The 25,873-nt window shown below is 45.0% G+C and overlaps 1 protein-coding gene across 2 annotated transcripts in view; it reads left to right on the forward strand.

Moving 5' to 3' along the window:
* MANEAL (mannosidase endo-alpha like) overlaps nt 1-25,873 on the forward strand; it is a 304,451-nt gene that overhangs the window by 240,666 nt on the left and 37,912 nt on the right. For both annotated transcript variants that reach the window (XM_069622654.1, XM_069622655.1), the window contains exon 4: nt 252-328. In XM_069622654.1, coding sequence (XP_069478755.1) covers nt 252-328 — 77 coding nt within the window. The remainder of the gene's footprint in view (nt 1-251; nt 329-25,873) is intronic.

The following is a 25,873-nucleotide window of genomic DNA, read 5'->3' on the forward strand; positions in this document are numbered from 1 at the left end:
GTTGCAGACCCCTGCTCTAACCCATCCCCACCTCGTGTGGTCACATATGCACTAGCAGTTGGGATTTTTCTTCCATGTTTGACTGGCCCACCAAAACAACTTCATTGATTGTTGTTCAACAAGGAATACACTGTTTGTCATGAGGAGAAATTCAAATGATACACAAATGAGCTGTGAATATTCTCACTCACGCTATATACAAAATATCAAACGTTTCTTACATTCATGTCTTGGTTTCTTCTCTTTTGAAGGTTGCCTTCCACTTACAGCCATACAAGGGCCGCAATGACAACACCATTCATGAGAACATCAAGTACATCATCGACAAGTGAGTCTTAAAACATATTGTGTTTTCAAATACTGATACTCCCTGGAACCTTAAATCGCAAAAATAAGCTTTTTCTTGGCTCTGGATCCTAATACTGGTGCCAGTTTTCATATTCAAAATGTTCCTTTTAATTTCAGAAAATATGCAAAATGTCTGCTGAGGTCAATCTCTGATGTTCATTTTGTATCTAGACCTATAATGTCACAGGAGGTGGAAATGCAGTTTCTCTGTTCAAGATTGCCAATTACCTTAATTGGTCCCGCCATGCGCAATTTCATTTTTTAAAGGCCGACTGTTATTGAGGTTAACGATAGCCTGCAAGGACTGCAGCTGATTAATTTCCCTGTGTTGTAAAAAGTTTTGGGGTAACTGTAAAGGTTCATAGTGGTGTCTAGAGTGGGAAATTGGAACCCTGACCTTAATTCAGTCGAATAGCAAGCAGAGACGCTGTAAGGTCTGACCTATAGGTCTCAGAAGCTAGATTCAAAGAACACAGCATCATTCAAGGAATTACTGTCCATACAGATACACAGTGGATCTTCAAATGGGAAGCAATGCCCATCATGGGGATGATGACCACTCAATGTAAGACACTGCGGACATACTCAGTGACAAAACAATGAGGGCTTTCAATGTCGAAATTTGAATGGTTTCTTATAGGAAAGTAAAGGAACCTTATCAAATAAATTATCGAACATTCTAATAAGAAACCTATAGGTTATCTTCATGCTTAATCCTACAGGATACTAAGCATCTAATTGCCATGTTTCGGCATAGCACCTGCTACCATAGTTCTTGCATGATGGTTACTCTGTTTAATGGGTCTGAGTTCATCAACATCAGTAGAATAAACAGCTGTGTTGCCCATGTCGGATATCAAACATTCGACCTGCAGAAAGAAGATTAAGATCATCACAGGACACTCATCTCACCAAGCTATCTGTCCAGCTCGGTATAGGATGCGTATAAGGCTTCCATGAGTGGGCTGCTACTTTCGTAGGCTATATCTCATAGACAAGCTAAATGCAACCTTTCCTTGGTCCCGTACCCTCGGCTGGCTACCACTAAATATCTCCACTCATACCAGGGCCGTTTTCACTTTTTGTATACTTCATTGACCTGTTGGTGAGCCACCTAAAATATGCACAGAAGTTGGCGTTGGAGACACAAGTTCCTCTATCATGTCTTCCTTCAGTGTTACCACCTCCCGAAGTTACTACCACTTCCTGTCGGATCTACGTGATTTTACCGAATCAAAAAGTTCGACTACCAAAAGTCTATTTTTTTTCAATTTTGTTTTCAATTTTCCACAAATATATATGTGGGGGGAGACCCCCCAACAGCCCTCCACCTTATCCGTATACATGTTTTATTCACTTTACCCCCCCCCCCCCCACATATATATGCGGAAAATTGGGATTTGAACTTTTGGGGGTCGAACTTTTGGGAGTAGGTCATTTTGTACAATACCCTCCTGTCTATGATTAGTTCATGCCTTGGTAAGAGAGTGAAGGCAAATGTGCAAACTTAAAAAAAGCCTGGAAATCAACAGGATTTGTGAAGGTCTTTCAGCAGCATTCCACCATCCAATGTCTCCACCATTGGAATATTTGGGGAGCGTGTTCGGTGTGCTTCAGATGCTCATTCTATCAGCAGCCATGTCTTAGGGTGCACACAATTTAAACTGTAATGCCCTACCCACAGAGTGGCAGAGGCAGCTTTTGGTGACAGAGGTGTGAGTCACTAGCAATCTAAATTATTCTTTTAACAGCGCCACGATGCCCCAGGGCCGCTGGGCGCTTTATAAATCCAAATAAATAAATTAGTCAGTGGCACCTGGATTTTCAGAATAGTGCCATTCATATTTCCGTTGAACGAGCACAAGGGACCACTAAGTAATGTTGTGGGTTCTGGAGGATTCCCCACAAGAATATGTTCTAAATAATGGACAGAAATGATGCATTTTGCTGCACAGTGTGAGTAAAAATTGATAAAAAGCTATACACTTTACAGTGGGTTCAGAAGAGTACCACATGAAAACATCCAATAGATGCCAGATCACTAAATGTGCTCAGGAGCCATTTACAACATTTTCATGATACCAGAGCCCACAATATATGCCAGCATTGCCACTGAAATTTTTCTTGATGCTGCGCCTACAACGTATGGCAAAGTTCTCATCGCAAAACACATTCATGAATCTAGTGCCCACAGCATAAGTCATCATTGCTGTAAAACATTTATGATCCTATGGCTGCACCTATAACACATGGCAGCATTGTTAAATGTCCCCAAAACTGTTTACAGTTTTATTTTCATACTATCAGAAGGGAAGTATGATCGCTTCCAATCGATACAGTAAAACTAACTGGGGTTTCTTACATCAAATATTTATTTGGGTAAACATACCATACAATCACAGCAACATTTCATAAAACCACAACAGCATTTGACGAATAGTACTGAAAAACAAACACATAATATTGTTACACAATAGATAAAAACAATTATTAAAACCGCAAATAAGAAGACAAAAATAAGGATTGAACTGGTATCTTCATAAAAGTTCATCCCAATTGGCATGTCCAACTCCCAGCATTGATTCCTGCACTATAATAAATAATAGCAAGTAACCGCAATTTAATCAGAGTGACCTACACTTTACAAAAAGAAATCAATTAGCAAGCCAGGAAACCCCTCCTAATTTAGTCCGACTCAATGTGCATGTTTAAAAGAAGCTTTTTCATAATTTTAAGTGCTACCCTCAAGTAGTAAAGCAAGGTCAAAGAGATCAGTGGGAGTTTGGCTATTAAAATAAAGAACTTGGTGGTCTACATTGCTTGAAATTATAATTTTGCAATAGAGGAATCAAAGTCTGCCTGTGGCATTTTAGCATAAGCAGGACAGAAAAAGAAAAAGTGCTGAAAATCTTCAGACCTTTGCTGACAAAGTTTACAGCTGATAGAAATTGGCTGGGGAACTGTCCATTTGCTAGATATTGCTCTCAAAGGGGGAGTGCTGAACTGGCTCTCGTTATAAGAGAGCATTCTCTACAATGTTTGAAATAACCAATATACATTTTGGAGGAGTTAACCGAAACAATGTCATGCAAACAATTAGGTTTCATTAACTCAATATGTTCCCCTCTGCAGGGCCAAATGCTCTGCTAATCTCATTTTATAAATCCTGGCTGCTTGAATATTAACAGTAATAGGATTAGTGAAAATTGAGATTGCATTAATCGAATGGGATAATCTTTTTGTTTGCCTGAGCCATGGAATAGCCAAAATATTATTTTCTGAGGACAAAAGATGATTTACAATATATTGGGTCAATACAGCTCTGTCATTGGACCATATTCGCAACCAAAGGGACATTGTCTTGAGTGAAGGTTTGTCTATCAAATAAGGCACGGCCAACTCCTGATGTGTTGCAAAATTTGCAGCAGAGATTGCTAAACCCAGTAACTGTTTTAGGAACTTATTTTCCTCTACTTATAATTGGGCAAAAATAGTAAAGCCTCATATCCCCATGCTATATTTAACTATGGCTTTGGCTTTGATCGAGTATATCTTCAACATTAAGTCAATAGGGTGAGATTAATGGGCACTGGCGAAAAAAAATACCACACGTCTAGCCGGTGTCATGCTGTTCAGTTGTTTGATACAGTGCTTGACGCTCAGCATGGACGGTGTAAAGTTCATGTCAAGATAGTTATATGTTGTGGTCAAAGGCAACCTGGCACCCTTTAGAAAAAAGGAAGGTGAAGGCCCAACCAAACTTTTATGCAAATTTGTTTGACATATCATCCGTGCCGATTTGGAAACATTAATTACTAGATTAATTACTAGCTCTAGATCATTCCTCAAATCGGTGTAGAGATTAATTATTGTTTGTATGGCTCAAGTTGTTCTGGCTAACAAAACAGTGTCACCCGCATAGGCCAAAATGGCAATAGACCTCTTTCCAAATTGGGGGACATCTGCTTTCAGTTCCACTGAATTGTCCATATATTTATTGACAAAGTGAAAACCGTATGGGGACCAGAACACATCCCTGTTTCCACCAGGAGCCGTGTTGTGCATTTGCCATCTCCTCCACTACACACACATGCTCTAGAATTTTGATAGATCATGCTAAGAATGTGAGCTAAATCCTCTGGGAAATAATGTCTTCCAAAATCCCATAGTTTCTTTCTATTAACTTTATTGAATGCTGTTTTGAGATCCATAAATACAAGGTAGATCCTCTCCTTCACCCATATTGAGTTGGCCTCCGCCAAGTATAGGTTTAAGGCCTGCTCATTAGTGCTCAGTCCCTCTATGAATCCAAAATTCAGAAATAATGTTTTCTTTAATAATCCAGGCTTGAGGTTTGGCCTGGCCAGGATGACTCTTCCAAGCTTAAACTGTGAAATGGGCACATAATGGGAACATAATAGATCTCTAGGGGCCTTTATGTACATTGAATAAATAATAACGGACTTCCAGGACTCATGATAGCTGTTAAGCTTTAAAAAAGGTATTCAAGCAGACCGTTCAAAGTGGGGCCAAACATTCTTATATATTTCTAAACTAGTCAACCGGGATTCCATCTGGTCTAGGACTTTCACCCATTGCTAGTTTATTCAAAGCTAGTGTAATCTTGAACATGATAGACTTTCTGACAGCACAGAGGTAGTTGGTCCACTGCCCTTGCCTTATAAAGGGTGCTGAAATGGTCCCCGCAAGCAGACTCCGGTACATTTACCGCCCCTTTTGTTGTGAGTCATCAGATGGTCAGGGCTATCATTTACTAATTGCCAAAAGGTTCCAGTATTCTTCAGCCCATTAGTCAGTAATCAATCCTCCCAGGATTTCTGGCCCAGAGATACTTTCCTGGTAGCTACGACATTTTTGTATTCTTTACGTTCCATTACAATGTCAGCCCTAGTGGAGTAAGTGGACGTTTGGCAGATAGTAAATTCTTTTTTTGCCTTGCGACAATTATCAAACCAAGACGTTTCTCACGTCTGTAAAACTGACGAGATATTTTGGGCATAACTATCGAGTAGGTTATCATTACCAAACTGGATGGAATTCATGGGCCTATTATATCCATCAAAAGAGGAGAATGCAATCTGATCATCTCCTCTTGCATTGCAGGCTCCTTATTTTCCTTCCATCTAACAAGTCTCTTGGGATTTTCAAATAACACTTTATTAGTGTGCGGTAGAATAGCAGAATCAGGGCTCCATAAGAGCCAAGATACTCTGTGAGATAGCAAAATGGTTCCCAAATAGGTGTTCAGTCCCTCTAAAGTCCATTAAATGAATGGATCCATCTCTGTTGCATCCTTTTTTTGTCAAATAAAATATTTGGCAGTGGATAGGTGCTGTTTTGATAAATTGTAGCCAACCTTTAACCATTTATACGGCCACAAATTCAATTGGCCCCAAAAATACAAAAAAGGCCCTGAAATTCGCCACACTTCTAAACAGCGCCAACCACTAACAAACACTTTTTTCTTTTACAAAAAAAAACAAACAATGGCGGTCATTACAACCTTGGTGCTAAGTGCACCAACTTTACCACCATGGTGTAAACTACGTTTACACCATGGTGGATGGCGGATTTACCGCCCCATTCCAAGGTGAGTGGGGCGGTAAATCCCCATTTCCCATTTTCCCTTCCCCATTCCCATTTTTGCCCCATAGGGCATAATGGGAGTGGGGAAGGTGCTAATTACGCCGCAGGCGTTAAAGTGGGAATCCGGCGTTAAGGGTTAACGCCATCGTTAACCCTTAACGCCGGGGTTGTAATGACCTCCAATGTAACATTGTATTTACAGTACCTGGAGACCGAAAGGCAAAATAACCTATAGTAGATTTACCCACGTGGTTGAGGGAAGTGAATTTCCCGGGTCTGTCGCTATCATGTCGCCCGTCCACTGATCGCATACTCCAATCCTGTAGGCAAGTGTATATTTTTCAAGCCTCTCAAACACATTCTGGAATCTGGCACCTCGGGAGGTGGAATGTTAAGAATTAGATCCTCATTCTCATGGAATAGATGGGTTAGGTCCATGCATGTATGCTAAATCCTCCCCCTTATATGTACCAATCCGGGACTTCTTGATTGGATTAGCTAATACATCTATAATTTCTTTTAGATCCTTTAGAGGTTTATTTGGATTGGCTTTTAAATGCTTGTTATGAAAGGTTACCCAAATAAACAGCCGGGACCCTCTTGCCGTCTGCAAACTTCATGAATTGTATACATTCAGAAGGGGTCTAGATAGTCTAGCACACTTTTGGTGACCTACGGTTACGCCAAATGCATTTTTACCAATTTTTAATTCCTACTTTTGACGAAAAATGCAGATGATAATTTTGGTAATGTATATGGGGTGGGTGGTTGGGGTAATAAGGGGGGTTGCAGAGGTCTCCCATGCATTTTGGAATACAAAAAGTGAAAAGTCAGTAAAATAAAATTCACCAAAACTGTGGTTGGGTATGATATATTCAGCAAGTCTTCGTAGAACCGGTGAGATGGCTTCAGCAGCTGGAGCTGGGGTGGACTTCACCAAAATGGCGAGACCTCCACAGTAGCAAACACAAGTCTTTTTAGAATCTGGAAGGGTGCAAAGTCTAGTTCAATTTCACTACAGGTCTGGATCTCTTGAAGCAAAATGACGTCATACTTTAGAAGGATTGCCAGTATTTCAGGGTGATGGAACTTAGCTCTAGACCCAGATTTAGGCATTTCGGTTTTCAGCTGAAGCCGATAAACCCTGGAAAAACTCCACCAGGAGAAAAGGTGCCTTCTTCTTTAAAAGTGAAAAACACTTTGTTCATTCCCAGTGGTGCCTTGGTGTGAGCAAGGATGGGAGGAACTTTGGCATACAATAGCAGAAGGGCCCCAACTCCACCTCCCACAGTATGCCTGTCCTGTTTCTCCCATTGCCTCCTCTCCTGTCCCCTGACCGTATTCAAAAACACTGCACATTCTATGTTACATTTTTATTTTTTGTAAAATAAAATGGATATATATTTAGTAGTGGTCGGGGGCTATTTTGAGAAATTAGCAACACATTTGAGCCATTTTTGTGGCGGCTGATTACCATCTTAAAATAAGCCAAAATGACTGACAAATATTTATAAAAAGTGGTTTTACATGGGATTTTCTGTGTCGCTGTTTGTGCCCACAGGCCCTCTTTTCCCACCTCCCTCTAATGTAGAGTTTGAATAAGACATGCACACATACCAAAAATATGTTATTTGTAAAAGAAAGTTTTTGTCAGTGGGCCAGTGCTACTTTGAGCAATTGCAGCCAATCTTGGGACTTTACCATGAATTCATGCATCCCCAAAACTAAATGTATCTTAAAATAGCCCCTGACTAGTGACAAATACTTTTCTTTATCTAAACAGTAGTAGAACATAGATTTTGCAGCATATGTATTTGTGCCCCCAGGCTGCCTGTGGCTATTTCAATATATGAATTGTTGGAATAAAGACAGGCACTGCAACATCTCTGTTACATCCTTTTTTTTTGTAAAATTAGATATTTGCTAGTGGACAGGTGCTGTTTTGAGAAATTGTAGCCAGCTTTTAACCATTTATACGACCATGCATTCACTTGGCCCCCAAAAAGGAAAAATGCCCTGAAATATGCCACACTTCTAAACAGCGCCAACCACTAACAAATATTTTTTTTCTTTTAGAAATAAAAACAATGCATCATTGCATTTACAGTATCTGCATTAATGCTCCCAATCTCTTTGCTTCTGGGCCTGCAAACATATTGAGATAAGGCAAGAAACATGGGAGTGGATGTGGGTGTCTAATGAGTCGTGACAGGGTACATTGTTGCACAGTACTGCTACACTTTTAAGGCCCTTCTTACTCCGGTGCACTTTAGCCCTCCCTAGTCTCCACTTGAAACCTTGTTTAAACCTGTGACTAAACCAGGTAACCTCATCAACACATTTTGTTGCACCTATGTCTTGAAAGTACATTTACAAGACTCAAGTCATTATTTAGACTCGTGCTGCTTTGCATTCTTATACATTCAGGCTTCTATACAAGATGTGGAAAACAAAGCTACAACTATCCCATTTTTGCTTAACATATTTCTACAAGAGTGTATATGTTTGACTGAATCGTTTATTATGATTTGTGCATAGAGTATTGTTGAAAGACATAAGCGCATCTTTCTACCAACTAGAGCCAACTGACCTATGTGGTCAGAATTCTATGTTTCAGACTGGGTACAAATCCCTGCACCACCAATTAACTGAAGTGTGTGTTCTTAGTCAAATCATTTTATCTCACTGGGACCTATTTGTGAAAAGTATAAGTGATTCTGTCCACATTGTACTCTAGACACAAAATGTCCCACTCATTATATTGCTTCATAAATTCATAGAGCGCTTGGAGACCATACAAATGCCAGCTGTGCATGGTGCAAATCAACATAGCATAACAAATATTGCACATCACAAATTGTGTTTGCTTTTTGGTGTACTCCTGACAATTCCTTGTGTTATACCATCAAGTATCCAAGCCTCATGCCATTTCCTGTAACATAATATTCAGTGATTTCACTACATGCAATGATGTTAATACATATGCAAATGAAAGGCCCTTCATTTCCTTTGTCACTCAGGCCCTCATGCATCATAGAACATGCACTGCATATTGATAAAGGGCATCGTCTGTACACAAAATGGCCTACATCTGTTCCAGGGGGGCAGCGTCTCATGAACCCCTGATTCCGGCTTTCTTAGCAGAAGGGTGTTGGTTACCCCTTTTGAGAGACTGTTGCCTCAATAGCCTGTCCATTAAGAACGTTGTATATCGCATATTTCTAGTATGTTAATAAATGCTTGTTTTTTATATAAACTGTAGTGCTCTATTATTTTCCTAAAGAACCATATAAACACTGATATACACTGATTTAAAATGTTGTGAAAACACTGGAAAAACACCACAGAAATTGACACAACCACCACTGAAAACCAAAGACCCTAGCTATATTCCATTAGATGATATAGTTAAGGGTTCGGCCGTACCCAAGGGAAATTATCTTTCGTATTACCCTAAGCAAGAGAGTCTGATTGAGTGGTTTGGATGGAATTCTCTTTTGATGCTATTAATAGTCATCCTATCGCCTCTAAAGACAAAATGACCTGGAACCCATCAGCAGTTGGAGGGCTATACATGGAAGGTGTTAAGAAAGTGGCCATCTCCAATGCCTACTGTCTCAAAACCTTTTCACATGTAATGCATAATAAAATCACAAATTAACCATTTGTACCTTTTAAATAAAATGTGCTGTAACTGTGTGAACAACCACTGTAATGTTCTATCCCTTATGACAATGCATATGTGAGTGGAAAGGAACGGAAAAAAAAAATATTACAGCATGTAGTATTTCTGGACTACCACTGGTGGTATTCCAGAAATTCTACTTCTGTTCCCCGCTAGGGAGATTTCAGTAATTGGATTTTTCTTTTTTAAATACCTCCAGCTGTGTTCTGTTTTTTTTTACTGCCAGTGGTATTTGCACAAAAAACTGCACCCACATTTTAATGAGGCCCTAACTAAACTAGTTTTAATGATTATTTGAGAATTACATTTAGCTCCATTTTAACAATCACATGTGCAGACCTCTCAAGGTGTCTTCGTACAGGTGTGGTTAGCCCATCCATTCCCCCTTCTCTATTTGCATCTGGAACAAGTATAAATGAAGCATTACAAGTCCCAAAATGTATAGCGAATGTCATGACTGACTAATCCAATCCATTCGACATGAAAACATTTGCAAACTCCAGACATGCACAGTAATCTCTAAAAGTAAGCCTTTAAGCCTAGAATTGTTTACAAGACCTAAGTCCCACTTTGTGAAAAGGTGCACGTTCCAGCATCATCACTGTTTATTTGTGAATACATTTCCTTCCACGCACACCACGACTGTGAACATCTTGCCACTCAGCATCGCTACACACCCATTTGCTAGAAAGGCTCTGCCATGAGTTAATGATCTCATGCCTCGAGGCAGCCATATACCAGCATGAGACCAGCCATAGAAGCTTTGACGCTACCCTCTCTGTTCAATGGCTAATCGGCCTACTCCACCCTTTTTCGCTGGACCTCCCCAAGCTCTATGCCCCTCATTATGAGTTGGCCAGTTTGGAAATAAATTGCTGGTAACAACATATATTGGCACCTTTCTGGACCGGCCAACTCCAAGTCTAATGGTAGGCCTGACCTACTGGTAGATCAGGCCCCTACCGGCAGATAAATGCCTGAATCACCGGCACCAGTACTAACAGTGCCAGGGATTTGGGCAAGCCAAGGTAATGGGGAGCTACCGGCATCTCCGTCACCCATAATATCCTGGTAACACCGGGATATCGGTCGGTGGAGATGGTACAGTAGCTACCCGGTATCCCACTGGATTTACTAGCGGAATACCGGGGAATTTATAATGACCCTCTATGGGCCTCATTACAAGTGTGCCGGTCTGGAAACAACAGTGCCGGTAAGCTTACTGGCACTGTTGATTCCGGACCGGCAAACTATGGGTCTGCAGGTTTGTGCCGTTCCACCCGCCAGGGTCAGACCTGGCGGGCGGAACGGCACCCGCCTGCAGTCACTGTTAACGTCGTTAACGGTGCCGGTGCTTCTGTGGTCCCCAATCCCAATGGGACTCTCTGGGAATGGGGATCAACATTTTACCGGCACCTGACTTACCGTAACATCGGGGCTGTAATGCCCCAATGTTTCCGGCAAGTCACGCGGCAGTAAATCATTACGGGTCCAGCGGCTACCTGCCGGTTTTACTGGCACGGTTTCCGCCAAACCCGTAATTAGGGCCTATGGGCCTCATTACAAGTCAGGCAGAATGGGTTAACAGGGTCAGCTAATGGGTGCCAACCTGTTATTCCCATCCCGCCTGATTATGAGGTCCCCTCGCAGGACCCGGTAAGGACGCCTGGTTTTTAGCCAAAATATTACTACTGTTTTGTGGTCTTTCGGATTTGGGAAAGAATTTGGCGTTGTTTGGTTTGCTGCCTTTTTCCTGCAGAGATCTCCTCTAATCAGGCTGATTTTACCTGGTTTTACCAGGCGTCCTTACCGGGTCCCGCGAGGGGACCAGGGAGCTAACAACGGGCCGGTCGTAATCGGCCCTTTGTTAGCTCCCTCTCCCATTCCCATTGAGCCCTATGGGGGCTCGAATGGGAATGGGGAAGGTCCGGGCCCGGGTTCCCTGAGGGAGGAATTACCGGGCCCTCCGAACTCGGAATGGCCCGGTAATTCCCCATTCAGGGAACCCGGACCCGGTTTTGGAGGCAGCCATGCCCCCAATAGCGCCATGGCTACCGTCAAACCCGTAATGGGGCCCTATGTCTCCAATGAGGGCTTTACCCTTCCTCCATAAACATTAAGAGTGACTAGAGATATTTGTTCTACAACTGTGGTAAGGTAAGAATAGCCCTCAGGAAACACGTACACTGCCACATTTTCTTGCACAAGTGAGTTTTCTGTAGCCATAATGTGTGTGAAATATCCTAATCTGCCAACCCTGAATGTGTAGCCCAAGTGTACACTTGTTATAAAGTATAGAAGTTGGGGTGGTGAGGTACCAGAGTTAGTTATGAGTGAAGTGACAGGAGCATTTATCTAGGATCTGCCCAACCTCGCCTTGCCAAGATCAGCCTGATTAGAGGAGATCTCTGCAGGAAAAAGGCAGCAAACCAAACAACGCCAAATTCTTTCCCAAATCCGAAAGACCAAGAAACAGTAGTAATATTTTGGCTAAATTAACAAGGGGGGGTCCTGGGAGTCCCTCTTGTTCAGAGGAGAATTGCCTAGCATTTCGGTGCTGAACTGCCCTAGGGCAGGACAAAGACTGATATGTGTTAGATAGTTCTCCTCTGTGAAAGATAGTGAGCTAAAGACTCTAGGCAAGTCTCTCGTAACCGGGACTAATGTCTGGCAGAGGGACTCCCAGGACCCACCTTGCTTTTGCGTAATATTTTGGCTAACCTGGCTTTGCCAATGTTCAGCCAAAACAAATACTATTTTGGTTTGCTTTGTTAACTTTCAGCCAAAATTAAAAATGCGGAAAGTCCTGGGTGTCCAGAGAGGAGATTTTAGCCGCTGCTGCTTCCACAGACACCACCACCTCATTTGCACGTGTGTGCAACCCATTACCAATGATCAAACCTCTTTCTGGAAAGTATCCACTGCTGCAAAAGGGCAATTTTAAAAAGCTTAGCATGATATGATATGATATGGCATTTCTAACGTGCCTATACACAAGTGTTTCAAGGCACGACGAGGCAAGGGAGGGGGAACAGACGGAAGACAGGCAACAATCCTACTAGCCCAGGTGTCATTCAGATCACGCAAGTGCATGGGAAGGGGGAAGGAGGAGAAGTGCGAAAGGGGGAGAGGGCAGTGCAGTACATGGGATAAGAAAATAAACAAACAATAAGTAAAAGCACGGCCAGCAGGTGGCAAGTGCAAGGTTAAGTGCCGACATCGTGGGTCATGTGCGGGTGGTGGGACTGTAGGGATACAGAAAAACAGTCCCCAAGTGTGGGGGTAGCCAGGAAAGCAGTGCAGGAGTACGACTGGGGGGAGGTGAGGGGTGGGACCTGGGCCCGAGATCAGAGGGTGGCCAGGTAACCAGTGCAGTTACAGTGTCAGCCAGGAAGTCAGCAAGGGAGAGGAGGAGAAAAAGCAGAAGCAAAGAGAAAGGTTTTGATGTGCTTCCGGAACCGAAGATGATTCTCAAGTTTCAGGGAGACAGGGAGGATGTTCCAGAGGGAGGCCCCAGCCGAAGAAAGAGAACTACCACCAACTCATTGCTTGGAGAAGCGACTGACCTTGAGGGAGGTTGAGGCAGATGAGCAAAGAGCTTGAGAAGGAAGGTATTTAGGAAGAGTGAGTTGAAGGTATTGAGGCCCTTGGCCCCAGAAGGCCTTGTGGACGATGCAGAGGGTTTTGAACTTAATCCTCACAGCCACTGGGAGCCAGCGCCAAGATTTCAGTACTGGAGAGATACTTGATTACATCTGCCAGACAAACATTTCTGAAACAGTAAATGCCAGAGAGTTTTTAATAAAGCAATAAGCCCCGAGCCGAGGAGCATTATCGCTTCAGCTAATCCCACGGGTCCCATAGTTACAGCAGGCCCTGGGGCATTTCCCAAAGCGGTAATGCTCCCCCAGCGAGGGGCTTATTTCTATTAGTACCCCAGCCCATTAGACCAGGTTACTAAAAGTGTCGTTTATTTATCAGTTGCGTTTTTCGCAACTGAAAAAAGAAAAAGATGGCTCGCATGGATAGGGTGAGATGGGACTACATAGTCTCTTCTCCCTTTGCATGGTGGCGTGTCATGGATCGGGAACAGGACGTGCCAGTAACATTACTGTTCCCAGCACAGGAAGAGAAAGGAGCAGGTAAGTGTGGAGCGGGAGAGAGAGAAATCTGTGTTAAAACGGGGGCGGTAGATGCGTGGGAGCACTTATGGTAATGCCCCTGCTCTGACCCTTCTCATTGGCTGGGAAGACAAAGCCATGCCCCTCTGGGTACTAATTTTCAGAATTTTCGACTGGCGCATTGTCACACTACTTCCCGTCACCCTGGCTTCTCTTCCACAACAAAGTTTACTGAAAGCTTCAGTTTTACTTTTCTTTGTGCCCACCCTTCTCCCTACCCCACTTAGCACCTCTATCATTTATACCCTTTTTTGATCAAAATGTAGCATTAAACAATATAATTAATGAAAAAAGTGAGAACTAATGGCATGAATGATTTGCAGTTCGAATCACATGTATGAGGGATTATGCTGGCTGTACATGAAAAGAAATATGTATCTGCTAAAATGGCTTTGGTATGACCAAGGTACATTTTAAAGAAGCCAGGGCAGATCAGTAGACCGTAAATTGCTAACTGCAGATTTAGCAATAAATGTGCTTTTCACATGCAAATTCAATGCCTGCCATTGGTCTTTTTTTGAACGGTCCAATGATGGAGTGCTTTGATGGCCTGCCTCCAGGATTTCCCATGCTGCCGGGAACATTCCCAACATGATCCCCTCCTACATTTTTTCAAGCTACCAGCATATTTTCCAGAAAGCCTAAAAGCACTTCTAGCTACCTGCACTTTTCTGTCTGGGTGGATAGTTCTGGGATTTTAAGGGCTCGCCTTTGACATGGGGTCTTCATGCAGATTGCAGTTTCGAATACTGGTGGGGACAATTCAGCCCTTTGTTCTCCAGAGGGTAATACAGAGGGTAATACATTGTGAGCCATTAAGTAGGGCAATAACAGCACTTATTATTACACCAGGGGAAGGTGAAATCTCGAATGAGGCACCATCTAAAAACATGGCATATTATTATTATTATTAATGTGTCTCCCAGCCAGCACCATCTTAATATGTTAGATCTTCCCTACATTGCTTATAAAGAAGCTCCCTCAAGACTTCTGAAACCTTCCCTACACTGCCTGTAAGGAAGTTCCCTCGATATATCTGCAATCTTCCCGACACGGCCTGTAAGAAAGTTCCCTAAAGATATCGGAAAACTTCCCTATAATTCCATGTAAGAAAGCTCCCTCCAGATATTTGAAACCTTCCCTACACTGCCTGTAAGGAAGCTCCTACAAGATATCTCAAACCTTCCCTACACTGGCTATATGGAAGCTTACTTGTGATAGTTGAAACCGTCCCTACTCTGGCATGTAAGCATGCTCCTTTTGATACTTGAAACATTCCTTACACTGCTTATAAGGAAGTTCACTCATGATATTTGAAACATTCCCTGCACTGCCTGTGAGAATGTTCCCTCAAGATATCTGAAACCTTCCCTATACTTCCACATAAGGAAACCAGCTCCCGATATCTGAACGGATGCTCACTTGTGATATCTGAAACCTTCCCTACACTGCAAGGAAGCTCTCTCAAGACATCTTAATCCTTCCCTACACTGCTTATAGGGAAGCTCACTTGTGATGGTTGAAAACTTCCCTACACTGCCTGTAAGCAAGCTTCCTTTTGATAGTTGAAATGTTCCCCTACACTGCCTATAAGGAAGCTCACTTGTTATACTTGAAATCTTCCCTGCAGTGCCGCTAAGGAATCTCCATCGTGACATTTGAAACATTCCGTACATTGCCTGTAAGGAAGCTCACTCATGATATTTGGAACCTTTCTTTCGCTGCCCGTAAGAAAGCTCCCTTGTGACATTTGAAACTTTCCCCGCACTGCCTGTTAGAAGGCTCCTTCATGATATTTGAAAACTTCCCTGCACTGCCTATATGCCTATAAGAAAGCTCCCTCATGACTAAACTGCTTGGAAGGAAGCAGTGTCATGGTCTCTGAATCCTTCCCTACACTCCCTGTGAGGAGGCTCCCTCGTGACATTTGAAATCTACACTGCCTGCAAGCAATCACCCACGGGACATTTGAAACCTTCCCTACCCTGCCTGTAAGCAAACTCCCTTGTGATATCTGACACCTTCCCTACACTGCCGGTAAGGAAGCTCCCTCATGATATTTTAAAACCTTCCCTACACTACCTGCACACTAGTGATATATGTGAAACCTTCTCTCTTATGCTTGCAAGAGGCCACGTCCACGTGTCAAACTTCCTGACATGTACCTCACACTGCCCACTCACATCACCAAGCAGTCTGAATAATTCCAAACTACCCTGTAAGCTTGCCCACACTTCCAGCATACTCTAGCTCCCAACAAGTTGGCAACCTCCGATTAGTAGCCCAGCTGGAACTGAGATACGCCTACCAATCTATTTTCTATTGACCACTGATCAAATCATTAGACAGGAAGACATTTTGATGACTAGCAAACTTTGTCAAATCCAAGTCCACCACACAGTGGCAAGCGGTTCACTTTACGAGAGCTAAACACTCAACACCCACCCCCATCCCCACCCACACTATTTGGCCAAGGACTCGGCCACATGTAATGATTTTATTGAGCAGGAATTTGGAACAGAAGTCATTAAATTCCTAATGGAGAAAGCGGCCACCCGTGCCGAATAATATGCTGCTGTATGTGATTTGGTTAATGTACCCTGTCCGCCCGCAATTAATACTGCCGGACTCCTACGCAGACATGGTATTTAACAGTTACAACGGAGAAGCGCTCATCGACCTTGACAGACCGCTCTATTCATGCCCATAGCGATGTCTCCATTGATTTAGTATTCCGATTAATTACAGGTCACGGAAATACCAAATTATGGCCTAGCTGTAGCTCTTTCACTGCTCGCTAGTAATTGCCCTGTCACTATCAAATGACATATCCACAGCGCCCGGCTCCAGAACGATGGCAGCCGTGCCACGTAGATGCGTACATCTTTCCCTTGGCAGCGGATCCTTCTCCAAAAACAGGTAATTAATACGATGAGTAACAAATGCATTGAGGGAAGTAGAAGCCACATTGAAAGCTGAACAAATTATGTATCCTTAGGAAACTAAGAATGCCCAAAAGAGACAAGATAGTAGGAGACACAGCCAGAGTACTAAAGCTAATATATGCAAGTTGATTGCTTGAGTCACATTCAACATGCACTTCTGCACATCAAATTAGAGCTTGACAGTGGCTATTGGCATGCAAAAATGTAATCTGTACATCGTGCATAACCCAGAGATTGCCACCAGAAAGAAATCCGGAAATGTTCTGTACACTGAAGCTTTCATTATTTAGGGTATTACTGGAGCATATTTTCTGATGTTTGTTAATCTGCTTGGAATCACATGCTGTGCATAGTCCGACATCCAGTGGTCACTGCGGAGAATTGCATTTTGTTTTTCGTAGTCGAAAAGGGGACGTCGACAAGGCATGTCTGTAACACTATCCCTATAGTGACATGCAGTGTACCCACAATCCCTCACGCGTCGAGGTCCCTCAGATTGTTTTTTTCCGCCCAGATATTGGTCGCCTATACGCGGAGCTCCTCGAGAGACATTGCAAAGAACTTTATTCGACCTTTGGTCGGCCTTAACTTATATTATTACTTGCATCCCTCCTTCGGCGTCGTAGCTGCAAAGCTGTTCACCGCCGATCAAGATCTCCGACGGCGGTGCCTTCGAAGGAGGAGGTTGTTTGGCGTTCGCCGAACACGTGGCCTGGCCTCGACGGCCAAATACAGTAGGGAGAGTGGGGTCGTGGGACATTTATTGTTTCTCTTTGAGAATGCCTTTCCCTTTCCCCCTCCCTTTCCTTCGGGGTTGTTGTCACATGCAATCTGTTCCTCAGCTATGGAGAGGACAACCTTTAGGTTTTGCCTGCATTGCAAAGGCAAATTACCTGGAAAGACAAGCATAAACGGTGTAACCGTTGCTTGCCCCTCGACCACAAAGAAGATGGCTGTGCGGCCTGTCAGCTTCTTAAGCCGAAGACTTTAAAAGACGGTAGGGTCAAGAGGTGGGCAGCCTACGCCGTGTCTAGGTCTAATTCATCACCCGCCACCGCCGAAAGTGACGGGAATGTGACAACCCGACGTCCGTTTCGGAAGTCGTAGACCTCTCTAAGGAGCGTTCACGCTCCTCGTCATCTGTCCCCGGCCCCGACAAGCTTGGCTCACGCCCTCCTTATGGGGATGAACACCCCGGCGACAAGGACGCACACAGAACACACTCCCATGAACACACAACCCACGGCTCTTCCTCGTCGAAGACTAAGAGAGCATTAGCGCCAATGGAGACGCAGGTCCTACCGGCGGCCTCCTCAGACCTTAAGAGTCTGAAGCCCCCCCTCGCAAACGCGACTAGCGACTGGGCTACCCCCAGATAAGGGCGCTATCACTAAACTGCCAGACGACGCGCACCGCCAGAGCGTCCGTCGGCATAGAGCAAGCGACGCCTGTAACGTCGACGCCGGAGGTACCCTCGACAGACAGTTTAGTTGTCGAGAGCCTGGCGCGGATTATTTCCACCGATAGCCAGAGACGGACGGCGAAAGAGACGTCGGTTACTGCTCATAAGGCCTGGGAGACGCCGAAAAGGTCAGAAGGAAGGCAGGAACCGCCCACTCCGTCGAGAGGGACTCCTAGCCTACCAGAAGGCTTTTCAGAAGGCGAGGGGAACCTCTCTTCGACGTTATGGGATAGGTCGAAGCGTTTTCAAACGGAAGGCCCTCCCTTTTCTCCCCCTGACCGCTCCGGGGTACCTCAAGAAACCCTAGAGAGACTCCAATTCTGTATGGACAAAATGGAGAGGTTTATGGAGACTCAGAACCTTCCAACACCCAAGAGATCAAGAGAGGGACCTCAGGAGGATCCCAGGGCCAAGTATCCCAGGCTGTTTGATCCCCCCCACCTCCCCAAGAGGATGTAGATTTATGTGACCTCACTGGAGAGGACCCCCACTTTCAGGCTGATGACGAATTCTTAGGCAATGAAGGGGAACAAAGCCTAGAGGAGGAAGGTTTTGAAGACAACCCGGATATGGATGATGGGTGCATCGGAGAAGACCCAGAAGAAGGCGCTTCACAGCCCTGGCAGTCCCCATCAGCGTTTTCAGACCGTGAAGCCATAAACCTGTCCCCACCCAAAGATTCACCTATTAGGAATACATCACCTATAGACGATCAACCTACCTTTAATGCACTCCTATGCAAGGTAGCAGCGCATTTCGAGATCGAGACCGGGGAAACTTCTGACATCGACTTTGTAGAAAAGATCATTAAGGAGAAACCCCCTGTCGGCCAAACCATTCCCCTCCTCGCCTCAGTAAAGAGACAAATTATTCCTTCACTATCCACTCCCGCGTTGATCAGAGGGGTCAACCCGAGGATAGAAAAAGTATTTAGTCCTTCTCCATCAGACCCGTTATACATTAGGGGCCACTCTGTACCAGACTCCTTAGTGGTGACAAATGCCAGGAAGAGAGCAGGGCTCTCGCTGTCAACTAGCGAGGCACCACCAGATAAAGAGGGTAAAAAATTGTATGCCCTAGGAAAGAGGATTACAGCCTCAGCTGCCTTTGCCGCAAGAATTGCCAGCAACAACACTTTGCTGGCAAGTTACGCAGATGCACAATGAAGCAAACTACGTAAGGACATTGAGGAGGTACCGGAACCCCTACGTACTTACCTTCTAGCCACGGTGACTGAAGGGACCTTAGTCAACCAAAGCATCATTAAAAATACTCTGGATGCTGCAGAGACGGCTGGGCGTTCCCTAGTCCAAGGAATCCTACTCAAACGCCATGTATGGCTACGTAATTCAGGCTTTAAACCTGAAACACAAGCATCTCTTATTAACAAACCTATAGAAGATGCAAACCTCTTTGGTAAGGCGGTGGATGAGGCACTAGAGACCGCAAAGAAGGAATTTGACACAATCAAAACACTAGACCAAATTTCAAGGCCTCGCAACAAATGTGGTTATGGCAACAGACGTTTTTTTTCGAGGCCAACGCCAGCAGCAACAACAGCAGCAGCAATACTCTGCAGGTAACTGGTCCTCTAACCAAGGCACCAGTGGACAATATAACCAAAGAGGACAACGTCGTGGCAAGGGAAGAGGTCGGGGTCCCACCCCTACAGGTGCCCAAGCCACCAACACCAAATGACTCAAAGATTTGGGTCCCCTCCCATGCTTCGCCGGTCGGGGGCCGGTTAACATCCTTTCTTCCAGCATGGGAGGGTATAACATCAGACCGCTGGGTACTATCAACCATAGCCCACGGCTACTGTATAGAATTCAACAGTTCCCCTACGTACATGGCCCCCAAGGGGACGACGTATGTCGCCAGAACACCTCGCCATCCTTCTTCAAGAAGTGGACCAACTACTAGAAAAAGGAGCTATAGAGGTCGTGCCTCTATCCCAGGTAACGGAAGGTATTTATTCGGTGTACTTCCTTGTACCCAAAAAGGACTTAACCATGCGCCCTGTACTAGATTTGCGCCCAGCAAACAAATTTGTCAAACCTCAAAAGTTTCGTATGGTGACTCTATAGGACGTAATCCCCCTAATTTCACAGGGAGTTTACATGACAACACTGGACATGAAAGATGCATACTTTCATATTTTAATGTTGCCAGTGAACAGGAAATACCTCAGGTTCATGATAGAGGGCAAACACTACCAGTTCAGAGTGCTACCCTTTGGCATAGCATCAGCGCCGAGAGTATTCAAAAAGGTACTGGTAGTGGCAGCGGCCCACCTGCACAGGTTGTCCATCCCAGTATACCCTTACCTCGACGATTGGCTCATAAAACGGGATTCTTACGAAACATGCTTCTCAAAAACCCAAAAGACTGTAGACCTTTTGTTTCAACTGGGCTTCTCCATCAACGAGAAGAAGTCCAGCTTAGACCCCAGCCAGATCAAACAGTTCCTAGGGGCTCTAATTCGAAGAAAGGACGGCCTCGGCTTCCCCTCCAACGAGAGGGTCCAAAACATGCTGTTTCAAATCCCTCAATATTTGGCCGGTCGAGAGGTGACGGTACGCAAAGCAATGCGCTTACTAGGAATGATGGCGTCATGTATTTATTTGGTACCTCACGCGCGCCTGCGCATGTGCCCAATGCAAGAGTGGCTCAACAGCCAGGTTTGTCAGGCCAGCGGACCATGGGACGATCTAGTGATGGTCTTGCAGGCCTTGGTTCTCTCGCTACGGTGGTGGTCGAAGGAAAACCTGGTAATAGGGAAACCATTCGCCACCCCTGCAGTGGAAGCCACTAACCACAGACGCATCCCTCACAGGATGGGGGGCTCACCTATCCCATCAGACTGCTCACGGAGTCTGGACTCTGAGCGTAGCATCCAAGCACATAAACTTACTGGAGCTACTAGCTGTGTTCAAGGCACTGAAAGCCTTCCAGGCAGACCTGCAAGGGAAGACAGTGATGGTCCTCACGGACAGCACCACAGCCATGTACTACCTCAACAAGCAGGGGGGCACTCACTCTCCAGGACTGTCCAAGCTGTCCCAGAACATCTGGAAGTGGGCTCTCAAACACAACATGTTCCTACTGTCACAACATGTACCAGGGGAACTCAATTTGCTAGCAGACAAACTCAGCAGAGACTTCCCTCTGCCCTCAGAGTACGAATGGCGGTTACACGAAGACATCGTCTTCGACGTCTTCACACAATGGGGATTCCCAGAAATAGATCTGTTCGCAACTCTGGAGAACTCACAATGCCAAGATTACGCCTCCAGGTACCCCCAGAACCAATCCAAGGGGAACGGTCTATCGGTACCATGGTCAGGGAAATTTGTTTACGCTTCACCCCCCCCCCGACTCCCCTTCTCAACAAGATAGTGCACAAGATGCACCAGGAACAAGTTACCATGATACTGGTGGCCCCTATGTGGGCCAGACAGCCTTGGTTCGCTCACTTGATGGATATGTCCCTATCTCCTCCAGTGAAACTTCCCTGCCCGTACAACATGCTGTCACAGGACAAGGGCAGGACACTACATCCATGCCCTCAGACCATGAACTTAGCAGCCTGGCTCCTGAGATCATAGAATTTGGACATTTACAACTCCCGCAGAGATGCATGGACATTCTCAGGGAGGCTAGAAAGCCTAACACTCGACACTGTTATTCTAGAAAATGGAAGAGATTTGTCATCTGGTGTAGGGGAAGGAGCATCAAACCAGTTGACTGCTCTCCCACACAAATTGTTCTGTGCCCGACTCACCTACTAGACTCAGGCTTGGTGTTTAACTCTATTAAAGTCCATTTAGCTGCACTTTCCGCATACACCACTTCCCAACTTAAAGTGTCATGGTGGAAAGTCCCAGTTATTAAAGCCTTCATGGAAGGAGTGAAGAGGATCCACCCTCCCATAGCTAACCCCCGCTCCCGGATGGGACCTAAATGTGGTACTAACCAGGCTCATGGGGTCACCCTTTGAACCCATGCACAAAGCAACACTTAAATACCTCACTCTTAAGACTGCTTTTCTAATAGCCATCACCTCCATTAGGAGAGTAAGTGAACTACTGCGCTCTCTGTACTGGACCCCTTTGTAACAGTTCACAAGGATAAGGTGGTTCTAGGCACACATCCTAGGTTTGCACCAAAATGTATCTCTAAATTCCATGTCAACCAGTCAATAGAACTACCAACGTTCTTTCAAAATCCTTCAAACTTAGGTGAGAAGAGCCTGCATACACTGGATTTTCGCAGAGCAGTGATGTTTTATATGGAAAGAACTAGACCATTGAGAAAGACTAATCAGTTCTTTGTCTCGGTGGTAGCAGGAAGAGAAGGAGATGCAGTTTCGAAATCCACTATTTCTAGATGGATTGTACAATGCATCACTCTGTTACACTCTTACTAAGAGAGAACTACCCTTCAAGCCAAGAGCACACTCCACTCGAGGCACCGGGGCTTCCATAGCTTTCATTGCAAATGTCCCTCTTGAGTCCATTTGCAAAGCGGCAACCTGGAGTTCTGTTCACATCTTTACAAAACACTACTGTCTAGATGCCCACTTTAGATCTGATTCCCAGGTGGGACAAGCAGTATTAAGACATCTTTTCTCTACTGTTCCTTCTCACAACCCACCTCCAACTCCGGGTACTGCTCGCTAGTCTATGCACAGCATGTGATTCTAAGCAGATTAACAAACATCAGAAGACAATGCATTACTTACCGTAAAAGCATTTCTGATGGTTGTATCTGCTTCGATTCACATGTGCCCACCCTTCCTCCCCGCTCGGATATAAGGAACATAGATTTTCTTCTATATCTCTCTTTTCTGTACTCACTCACGTCTAATAGGCTCCCTCAGAGCAGTTGGAAGCTGAGGTGGAAGCAGTCTGGTGCAGTCCCTCTGTGCTGTTGAGTCTGTTGTCCATTGCTATTGGTGTCTGGAGGAGGAGTCCACCCTTGAAAAACCTCCACACACCGCGGAGCAGACGCAGAGTTGGAAGCTGAGGTGGAAGCAGTCTGGTGCAGTCCGGGGCTGCACGGGGCGGCCTGCTCGAGACCAACTATGGAGGATGTTGGCCATAGTATGCGGAGCAAACGACCAGGGCGTGAGGACTCTGGCCTGGACAAGAGAAGCCCGCTGAAGCACCCCCGACTGCGCCAACGACGACTAGTATCGGCGTCACCAATGAACATACAGGTCGAGGCAGGTATGCAACAAAACATTTTCCTTTTTCCCAAAATGACCCCGACTAGTACTGGCATTCTAAGTTGCCCTGTCTCTGTCCCTGTCTCTCCCTCACATTTGGATGAAACCATCGACAGTCCCTTGACGGGAGCGGAGGAGGAGGAGGAGGAGAATGCGGAAGACGACCGGTAATCAGCCTCTCCTTCCTCCCCCTCCCCCTCCGAAACACCAACATTTCCTCAATCTGTCTCCCCAACCACGCTGTCCCTCTTACCTGCCACCGGACTTGGAGCAGAGGTGGTGGAGCGAGTGACGATCGGCCCGCTCCCGGTGGGGGCGGGGGGGTGGAGTGATGGAACTGCCCAGTGCCACCGGGCGGCAGTTCCAGTCCCTTCCAAGGGAGCCTCCGCTGGTTCTGCGGTCCCCGACGGGAGGGGCCCCCAGGAGAGCGAGAAGTGAGGAGCGGATGGTGGGGGACGAGAGGTTCCATGGCGAGGAGGAGTCCCGGGGATCGAGTTCGGCGGGAGTCGTGGGGGGAGTGGCTCCTGAGACAAACTCGCCGGGCCTGCCCTCGGAGGGGTTGACAATGAACTTTTGTACGGAAGTGTTTCATACAGCCCAAAGTGCGACTGAAATTAAAGTGAACTTAGCCAACCTGACAAACGTCAGCATACAGATCCACCCTTTAATGACAGGGCCAGATTTGATTAGCCCGTGCGAAGAAATTCGACAAGAGAACCCAATATCACCAGGTGATATCCAAGCCCCAGAGTTTACAGACAATAATGAAACAAATGTTGATAAAGAAAATGGAGTTAGAGATTGTAACAGAGGGGAAGCTGAAGATACAATAAAGAGTAATAACTCACTTTCATCAGAGGATGAATTTGCGGCCCTGGACGACTCAGACAAAGATAAAGACACTCGGAAAAAACCTGCTAGAAAATGCAGTATAAGAAGAGCAACATGTCTTTTCAGGAAAAATCAAAATTAATGAACAAGAGAGCAATCCGCAAAACTAACTTGGGGCGAAGGAAAAAATGTGTATCCTCAAACCCTGTGACAAGATTCTTCCAAAAAACTGTAAGGAAAGAACAAATGCAGATGGAGGAAGTCTCTGATGCGGACTTATTAGAAGTATGCCCCCGAATGAGAAGATACTTGGAAAAGATTGGGCTTGGTCAGGAACAAGAGAATACCACCCCTCGTACATCTTTAAAAACAGGAATTTGTTATTTTAAGGATCCTGAATCACAACTTGAAGGGAACCAACAACCCATTTTCACTTTAAACAAACGACCGCAGGAGGAAACTGAAGTGTCCGGCATCTAACCCTGTGATAAGTAAAAACTATACGGCAAATGGCTGTGTCTTGGAATTGTGTGAAACTTCTAAGACAAACACAGATAAGAGCATAGAGCTAATCCCCAGACAAGAAGCAACTGACACATCGTTATGTGATTAAAAAAACTCCCTTTAAGAGAAACAAACTTGAGACCTACCTCAAGGGAAACATCAATGAGTGAGGCTCAAAGGGAGATACCGCCAAAAGTTTCACTGGATGGGGGAAGTGGTGTTGAGAAGGCTATAAAGAATTCAGAGCTGGGACCTAACACCACACCTAGTACCCATCTACATTCTCCGCTGCGAAGCGGAAGATCTCCAACTATGGACTCTAATAATGAAAAAGAAACTCCCACAAAAAAAGTGGACATCCTAACAGTGATGTCAGCATCAACAATTGCCCTGACACCGTTTTGTAAATTAAACAAATCCATTCATGACACCTTAAAGGACCAGATAACTTTGGTGGCAATGCTCTACACAAAAATGACTTACATTGAAGGGTATATTATGGCCCTAGAAACAAGTTGTGGGGGGCTTGCTTCGTCTAATAAACCACAGGACGACACTATAGGAAATGGAGGGGAACAAGGCGACAGTCTGAGGAACTTGCAAAAGTACTCTCAAATACATTTGCTGTAGAAGACGGACAGCCATTGAGTGAAAATAGGAATGAAACAACTAACCCGAAGTCCTTAGGGGACTCCACCGAAGTCTTGAAAATAGTCCCGCAAACAAAAGCACGGAAAGAACACAGGGTCCCCCCCCCCTCCACATCTAAGAAACAACCATCTAATGGATGTGTAATCACCCCCGAGGAAAATAGTACACTTGCCGCGGTTGAAATAGTAGAGGAATTAGATCTAGAGCCACATACTGAACCTCGGGGGGGTGGGGGGGGCTTACCAGAGGACCTTCCGTTCCAAAAGAATTTGACAATCGAGGGAAGACCCCGAAACTATATCCGCTTTTTGTAAAAGGGAAAAGATCAGTGAACAAGCAATGAGAACATGTAGCAACAGAAGAAGTTCAGTCCTCAAAGTCAGTTCTAGCAAAAGACCAAACAGAAAAACAGAGAACTAAAGAACGGAC

The sequence above is a fragment of the Ambystoma mexicanum genome, chromosome 11, assembly GCF_040938575.1.
Source record: "Ambystoma mexicanum isolate Mex_15411 chromosome 11, UKY_AmexF1_1, whole genome shotgun sequence".
NCBI lineage: Eukaryota > Metazoa > Chordata > Amphibia > Caudata > Ambystomatidae > Ambystoma > Ambystoma mexicanum.